General features: G+C 34.1%; 1 protein-coding gene across 1 annotated transcript in view; it reads right to left on the reverse strand.

Annotated features, from left to right (window-relative positions):
• Nucleotides 1–5227: 5227 nt before the first annotated feature.
• GLB1L3 (galactosidase beta 1 like 3) overlaps nt 5228–8986 on the reverse strand; it is a 53115-nt gene continuing 49356 nt past the window's right edge. Inside the window, exons 18-19 of the mRNA XM_029915653.1 lie at nt 5743–5859; nt 5228–5602 (exon numbers count right to left, since the gene is read on the reverse strand). Coding sequence (XP_029771513.1) covers nt 5537–5602; nt 5743–5859 — 183 coding nt within the window. The 3' untranslated portion in view covers nt 5228–5536. The remainder of the gene's footprint in view (nt 5603–5742; nt 5860–8986) is intronic.

Consider the following 8986-nt stretch of genomic DNA (forward strand, 5'->3'; position numbering starts at 1 on the left):
AGTGTTAGTGAGGATGTGGACAAATTAGAATCCTCATTCACTGTTGGTGGGAATGTAAAGTGGTGTGGCACTTAGAAAAACAGTTCCTAAGGTGTTCCCTTAAAAAATTAAACATAGAGTTACCATGTTGTCCCAGCAATCCCACTGAAAAGATATGTTCATACATAAACTTGTGTGGGCATGTTCATAGCAGTATTACTCACAATAGTCAAATGAGTGGAAATAATTCAATATCCACTCACTGATGAATGGTTAAACAAAATATAGCATCCATATAATGACATTTTAATTAATCCCCATAAACGAATGAAGTACTGATACATGCTACAACATGAATGAATTTTACAAATCTTATGCCAAGTGAAAGAAATCAGTTACAGAGAGCCACATATTGTGTGATTCAATGTACATGAAGCGTTCAGAATAGGTGAACACATAGAGATAGAAAGTAGATTAGTGTTGTTAGGAGCTGGGGATGAGGGCAGGGGATGACTGTTAATGGGTACAGGATTTATTATCAGCGTGATGAAAATGTTCTGGATTTAGATGATGGTTTCACAAACTTATAAACACAATACACTAAGAACTACTAAACTGTAAATTTTTAAAGGGTGGATATTCTAGTATATGAATCATATCTCAATTTCAAAATTTTTCTCAAGTGTAAAGTACTTCTCTTTGTCTTTATTTTTATGTATAGAACTAGAAATATTTACTTTATACATTCTGAGGCTAAATTTTTAGGAACATACAACTCTAGAAACATATCTTTCTCATGAATTGACTCTTTTATTACTATTAGAAATCCTCTATGGCGCGATGGCTAGTAAAACCTATTGTCTTTCAGTGTGCTTGCCTAATATTGATGTGGTTACTCCAGTTTTTTAAATAAGAATTTGCACGTTATGTGTACATTATTGATATATTTTATATTAGTTTCAAGTGGACAACACTTGAAATTTAACAATTCATACACAATTCAACAATTTTATACATTAGAAAATCCTCCCCACAATAAGTATAGTTACCATCCATTACCATACAAATTTTTTTACAATATCATTGAGTATACTCCCTACGCTGTGCTTTTCATCTTTATGTTTTATTTATTTTGTGACTAGAAGTTTGTACCTGTTAATCTCCTTCACCTATTTTACCCTATACCTTCAGCCCCCTCCTCTCTAGCAACTTCCAGCTTGTTCTCTGTATGTATGAGTCTGCTTGTTTGTGCACTTGTTTTTTTAGATTCCACATGTAAGTGAAATCATATGGTATTTGTCTTCCTTTGTCTTATTTCACTTAGCACAATACCCTCTAGGTCTATCTATGTCATTGTGATGCAAGATTTCAACCTTTTGTGGCTGCATAGTATCCCATTGTATATTTTACACCACTTCGTTATCCATTTATCTCTTCATGGACATGTATTGCTTCCATATCCTGGCTATTGTAAATAATCCTGCAATAAACACAAAGGTGCACATATTTTTTCGAATTAGTGTTTTTGTTTTCTTCAGTTAAATACCAAGTAGTGGAATTACTGGATCATATGGTACTTCTATTTTAACTTTTTTTAGGAACCTCCATATTGTTTTCCATAGTGATTGCAAGAAATTTACCTTCCCACCAAAAATGCATGAAGGTTCCCTTTTCTCCATATCCTAGCTGACCCTTGGTATTTCTTGTTTTTGTTTGTTTGCTTGTTTGTTTTGATACTAGCCATTCCATCTGGTGTAAAGTGATATCTCATTATGGGTTTGATTGCATTTCACTTGTGATTAGCGACATTGAGCATCTTTGCACGTGTCTGTTGGCCATCTGTATTTCTTTCTTTGGCGAAACACCTGCTTATGGTCCTCTGCCCAGTTTCAAATCAGATCATGTGGTTTCTTGGTGTTAAGCTGTGTGAGTTCTTTATATATTTTGCAAATTAACTCCTTATCAGCTATATCATTTGCAAATACTTTCTCCCATTTAGTAGGTTGCCTTTCTGGGTTTTTCTCTGCTTTTTGTTTCTTGTTGTGCAAAAGATTTTAGTTTGGTAAAATCCTAGTTGTTTATGTTTGCTTTTGCTTCCCTCACCTGGGGAGACATATCTAGAAAAATATTGCTAAGGCTGATTTCCAAAAGTTTACAACCTATGTGTTCTTTTAAGAGTTTTATGATTTTAGGCCTTACATTTAAGTCTTTAATCCATTTTGCTTGTAATTCATTTTACTTTTATATGTGGTGTAAGACAGTGGTCCAGTTTCATTCTTTTGCAGGAAGCTGTCCAACTTTTCCAACATCATTTATTGAAGAGACTATCTTTTCCCCATTGTATATTGCTGTTACCTTTGTTTTAAATTAATTGGCCATATAAGCGTGAGTTTATCTCTGGGCTCTCTATTTTAGTCTATTGATCTCTGTGCTTATTTTTGTGCCAGTTCCCTATGGATTACTATAACTTTGTAATAGAGTTTGAAGTCTTGGATTGTGATATCTCCTTTGTTCTTCTTTCTCAAGATTGCTTTGGCTAGTTGGGGTCATTGTGGCTCCACACAAATTTTAGGATTCTTTGTTCTAGTTTTGTGAAAAATGCTACTGGTATTTTGATAGGGATTGCATTGCATTTGCAGATTGCTTTGGGTAGTATGAACATTTAATAATATTAATTCTTCCGATTTATATGCATGGTATATTTTTCCATTTATTTGAGTTGTCTTCAACTTCTTTCATCAATGACTTATAGTTTTCAAAGTACAGGTTTTTTTGCTTCCATGGTTAAATTTATTCTTGGTATTTTATATTTTTTGATGTCATTATAAATGGGATCACTTAATTTTTCTTTTTGCTAATTCATGCATGTTATATTTTTATCTTAACTTTCTATCATTTTGTGTACTAGTTTAAAGGTGTTATCTCTTATAAATTTTATTTATTTCATTTTTATTGTGTCTTACAACTTTTACCTTTTAATTAGACGATTTAGTATATTTACAAAATTTGCTGTGGTTGCTAATATATTTATATTTATTTCTACTATCATAATATGTACTTTATACTTGTACCTATTTTGTTAATGTGTGTTTATTTTTGAGAGAGAGCGAGCGAGTGTGTACAAGGCAGGAGAAAAGAGAAAGGGAGAGAGAAGGTTCATAAGCAGGCTTTGCACTGACAGCAGAGAGCCTAGTGTGGGGTCCACAAACCATGAGACCATGACCTGAGCTGAAGTTGGATGCTTAACCAACTGAGCCACCCAGATGTCCCCTACTTATACTCATTTTTAACTTTATTTTTCACTCCTATTTACCTTTTATTGGTTAAATATTTTAGTTGCTTTTTTTCCTCACTCTATTTATACTCTTTAGATTTTTTTTAAGTAGGGTCCATGCCCAGTATGAGGCTTAAACTCATTTTATTAATATGCATATTCAACAAAGTCTAAAGTTAATACCTGAGCTTTACAGAAACCTTAGATCTCTCTCTTTCTCTCTCTCATTGTGCAATCACAGCCCTCTCACCTTAGATATTTTCTCCTGGTCTTAGAATCTTATACAGATTTTGCCCTCAAATTAGACATTAGTATATTTTTTATCGAATTAATGTTTGTTTACATGCTTTTGCATATTTGTCAGCATCCTTCCTTTGCTTCACATTTTTTCTTGAATCTCAGACCTTCCCACTGGGGTCACTTTCTTTCTTTCTTTCTGCTGACAGTACGTTCTTTAGAATATCTTTTCTCAGCTGAGGTTCCCTTAAGGCATTCATGATCTGTTAAGAGTTAACTTTCCTAATATACATCTATAATGTTACAATAAAAAAAACTAATCACTGAAAACATTTTCTGTAACGTGTTACCTTATGGAACCCCAATTGAGAAAGTTCGCCTCAGAATTCCTTTTAGCACATGGATTTTTTTTCATTTTTAATGTTTATTTATTCTTGAGTGAGAGAGAGACAGAGTGTGAGCAGAGGAGGGGAAGAGAGAGAGAGGCAGATACAGAATCTGGAGAGGTTCCAGGCTCTGAGCTGTCAGCACAGAGCCTGATGCAGGGCTCAAACTCCCAAACCGTGAGATCATGACCTAAGTCAGACGTTTAGCTGACTAAGCCACCCAGGCACCCCAATGGATCTTTTGAGGATAAAACCTTTTGGCTCTTGTTTTTCCTAAAAGGTCTAAATTGTGTTTTGTTTTTCTTAAAGGACAGTTTTGCTGGGTAAAGAGTTCTATGCTGTGAGCACTTTTGAGTAAGCACACTGAAAACATTACATCTTCTGGACAGTATTGTTGCATTCATATTTGGAAAAGACCAATGTAAATATGAGGCTGAGATATAATAACAGAAGAACAGGTGTAAACCAGAGAGACATGTATTCAAACACTTCTTTGAACCTTAGTTTCTCTATCTACAAAGTGGAAAAGATACGTGGTTCCTAAAACTAGAAATAACGTATATTCTACATCTGAGATGTAATACATACTATGATCTTCATTATTTTTATTTCTGTTTTTCTCTTTTGGTTTATAGTATATCCATAAATTTTATGGATTTGAGTTGACAACCCAGAGAATAAAGTTTTATGTAGAAATTATGTGGGTGCATGATAGAATTATCCTTCAGTTAGCCAACCATTCAGATTAGTGAGAAAGATCTTCTGATTCCTTTGTCCTCATCCCAAATATGCAGGTTCCTTTATTCCTTTTGACACCAGATTATTTGCTAAATTTCTTGAAGTCCCTAGGCACCATATCTAACTAGGTGATCAGATTTTATTATAGTGCAATGGTTTGAATTTAGGCCAAGTGCTATAAGTTCATTATAAAAAATGTTATTAGTTTTCAATGGTATCATTTGAGGAATTTCATTGAACTAATATTTGTTCACTACCAGTAAGAGGTTTGACTATATACATATAGCTGAAGAATAATAAGACACAGAGTACTCCATGTCAGGCTTTGCTGTCATACCCATCAGAACCAAGCAAACAAATTGCCATACCTCCTCTGATTGGATGCGACCTACCAGATCACCTTGGAGACATCCAGGGTGTAGGCAAATGCCTGTAGACATTGTTTTGGTTGCCTTGTATTCCTCCATCCTACACACACACACACACACACACACCAGGAATTTGCCCATCACCATATACAGTACTTTCTCTGACATAGAGAGAGCAGGAATCCTTACTCTCTCTTAGGCCAAAGACTATTTCTTCCTCCCACTTGAGTAGGGACAAGCAGAAATAAAATTTGCGATTATTTTATTCACATATACCTAAGGGCACATTTGATTAGAGAATAAGTATATGCTAAATATTAGGCATCTAACTGGGTAAATCAGTTATTAAAGACTTTGAAGATTTGTTAAAGCCTAAAAATAGGCATGCCATGGATATACCATAATACTCATAACAAATTCCCTGTTGATTTTTTAGGTTCTTTTTACATTTCTGCTATTGTAGGCAACACTGACTTTCTCAGCATAAATCTTCCTATTAAAAAACTACTTGTAGGTGAGTTCCAACAATCTATGAAATATGCCATAACACAGTCTTACAGCTTGGGGCCACCTATAGTTTTGATGTATGAACCACTCTTTGTTTTCTCAAACAAGATGATCTAGGAAAAAAAAGAAACATTGACAGTAAGAAAGGGTAAGCCTATTCAATACAAGATGAGAAAAACACTGAATTGCACTCTGGGGATGAAAGCAGGTTTGAATGTTTATAAAATATAAAAGCAGAGGTGGGGTGACTCACCTCATTGTTTTTTGGATGAAGCCAGGCACCTGGGAGGTAAAGTGTTTCCTGAGGTCCCATAATTGAATATCGCCCAAGGTTACGTCCATTGATGAACACAAATCCATAATTCCAGTTCTGGAAAAGATGGAGTCTTGAGACTTGAGAACAGGTTCACACTGGCAAGGTATAACCGAAGGCAGTTTGGGGAGTTAGAGCAAGCCTCAATGCTTCATGGCACTGAAAGTGGAGGTGAGTTTAGAAGGGGATATGGTCTACCAAGCTGTAGCTAGTTTAGAGATGACAGAGAAAAACACAAACCAACCCTTTAATGCTACTGTTGTTCCTGCCCCATGATATATAATGCTGCAGTTTTTAGAAAAGCAGTTGTTCTGTTTCCAGAGATAAGTACTAGGTCATAAAGATGAACACTAATGCTAAGAATAGTTATAAAAATTACACATTTAAAAAAAATCTGCTTGCAATACAGCAATGAATGACAGAACCAACATCTAGGAAAACTGAGAGAGAAGATATTGAGACAATATTTCCACTAGAGGCATGTACTTATTCAGGAAGAGGTGGATGAGAAACTGAGCAGAACCTTTCAGATCCTCACAAGTTTAGGGGAACAAAAGTTGGATACCACAGAACCTTACTAAATAATTTACACTCTGAGTTGTGATCCTGAGGAGCTATACCTGAGAAAAAGAGTAAACTAGAAATAGTCCAACCATTAGATGGAAGCCTTGATTCAAATCATTTCAGTCCTCATAGCTGTGGTAAGGTTATTACTGGTGTACCTAATCAATCCAGAGGTGGATGTAAACCCTCTGACATCATCTTAGGTTTTGCATTATTTTTAGCATTTTTGATATATAATTTCTGGAACTCAACAAAAAATGATCAAGCAAATGGGGGTGGCGAAGATGGCATAATAAAATAAAATAAAATAAAATAAGAGGAACAACAGACAATAAGAATAGATGCACAGATGAGGCAGATAGTGGATTTACAAGTCACAGGCTTTAAAACAATTATCCCTATTAAATTAGCACTTTCATAGAGTTCAAAGAAAAGACCTAGAACTTTGACAAAGGAATGGAAGATATAAAGAAACATCTAAAATTATATAATGAAAATTCTAGAACTACAAAATGTAATAATTAAAATAAGAATTTAACATATGTTTTGAATAGCAGACTAGATATAGCTAAATAAAGAATATAAGTAAATATAGAATCACTAAACTGAATATTAGCAAAGAAAGTTTTCAAAATTAAGCTCAGAGGAAAGAAGAATGAGAAACACACAAGATAGGAAGAGACAAAAGGAGATATGGCAAAATGATCTAATATATAAAATTGGGGCCTCTGAAATGCTCCAGTTAAAAAAAACTAAGATTTCTGGACTGCATGTTAAATAAAGCAGTGATATGACATTTATAAGAAAACAATCTGAACTATAAAGGCATTGAAAAAAGGTAAAAGGAAAACATAGAAAGATAGAATAGATAAACCTTAAGCAAAAAGATGTTGCTATATCAGAAATTTTTAATATTTAAGGCAGGAAGCACTACTAAAGATAAAGTGGAACTTCTCCTGATGATAAAATTCTTAATCTACTTTGAATGATAATGATATATAGAGAAGCTTAAAGTATAGTATATATAAGCAAAACTGATGAAGTAACAGGAGAAATAAAGTTCACAACAATAGTGGAAAACTTTCATACAATTTTTCAATAGCTAATAGGTAAAGTAAATAGGATTCAACAAAAACACAATATTTAAAATTAGGTGATTAACAAAGTTGAACTAATTGACACATGTAGAACATTGATCTAAAAACATGCAGAATATGCCTATTCTTTCAAGTATACATAATAATCTTTACAAATTTGACCCATGTTGGACTAAACAAGTGTTGTATTTTAAAGTTATCAGACCACAGTGCAAAAAAAACCAAGAAATTGATAACAAAAAAATAGTATAAAGTAACAAAATATTTGGAAATTATGAAACACTCACACTTCTAAGTAACCAGAGGCCAAAGCAAAAATGAGTGAAGTTAGAACATATTTGAAGGCATTGGTGTTGAAAATAAAACATTTAAAAACTTATGGCATATATATCCATAACAGACAAATCCACTGGCACAGGGAGAAGATTATTGTTTTTCAGGGGCTGAGGGGAGCAGAAGATGGGGAAGTAACTGCTTAATGGATACATGGGGTTTTTTTTAGGTTATAAAAGTGTTTTGGAACTAGATAAGAGGTATGGTTGCATTCATTATAAATGTACTAAATGCCTCTGAACTGTTCACTTTGAAATGGTTAATTTTAGGGGCACCTAGTTGGCCCAGTTTGTTAAGTGTCTGACTCTTGATTTTGGTGCAGGTCATGATCTCACAGTTCATGAGTTGAAGGCCTGCATCAGGCTCTGTACTGACAGCGCAGAACCTGCTTGGGATTCTCTCTCACCCTCTCTCCCTGCCCCTCCCCCACTCACACACATGCACTCACTCTCTCTCTGAAAATAAGTAAACTTTAAAAAAAAGTTTTTAAATGATGAATTTCATTTCAATAAATGTTTTAAACTTATGGGATACCGCCAAATTCATATTTAAATGAAAAATAGTTTAAATTCATATATTAAAAAGAATAAAAAGAAAGAAGATAAGTACTAAGATAAAAAGTAGAATAAAAACATTTTACACCTACTCTCACCACTGTTGTTTAACATAGTGTTGGAAGTCCTAGCATCAGCAATCAGACAACAAAAGGAAATAAAAGGCATCAGAATCAGCAAAGAAGAAGTCAAACTTTCCCTTTTCACAGACGACATGATACTCTACATGGAAAACCCGATCAACTCCACCAGAAGCCTTCTAGAACTGATCAATGAATTCAGTAAAGTTGCAGGGTACAAAGTCAATGTACAGAAATCAGTTGCATTGTTATACACCAAAAATGAAGCAACAGAAAGAGAAATCAAGAAACAGATTCTATTCACAATTGCACGAAAAACCATAAAATACCTAGGAATAAACCTAACCACAGATGTAAAAGACCTGTATGCTGAAAACTATAGAAAACTTATGAAGGAAATTGAAGAAGACACAAAGAAATGGAAAAACATTCCGTGCTCATGGACCAGAAGAATAAACATTGTTAAAATGTCATTATTATCCAAAGGAATTTACACATTCAATGCAATCCCCATCAAAGTTGCACCAGCATTCTTCTCAAAGCTAGAACAAACTAT

Source organism: Suricata suricatta, chromosome 11 (assembly GCF_006229205.1).
Source record: "Suricata suricatta isolate VVHF042 chromosome 11, meerkat_22Aug2017_6uvM2_HiC, whole genome shotgun sequence".
In the NCBI taxonomy this organism is placed as follows: domain Eukaryota; kingdom Metazoa; phylum Chordata; class Mammalia; order Carnivora; family Herpestidae; genus Suricata; species Suricata suricatta.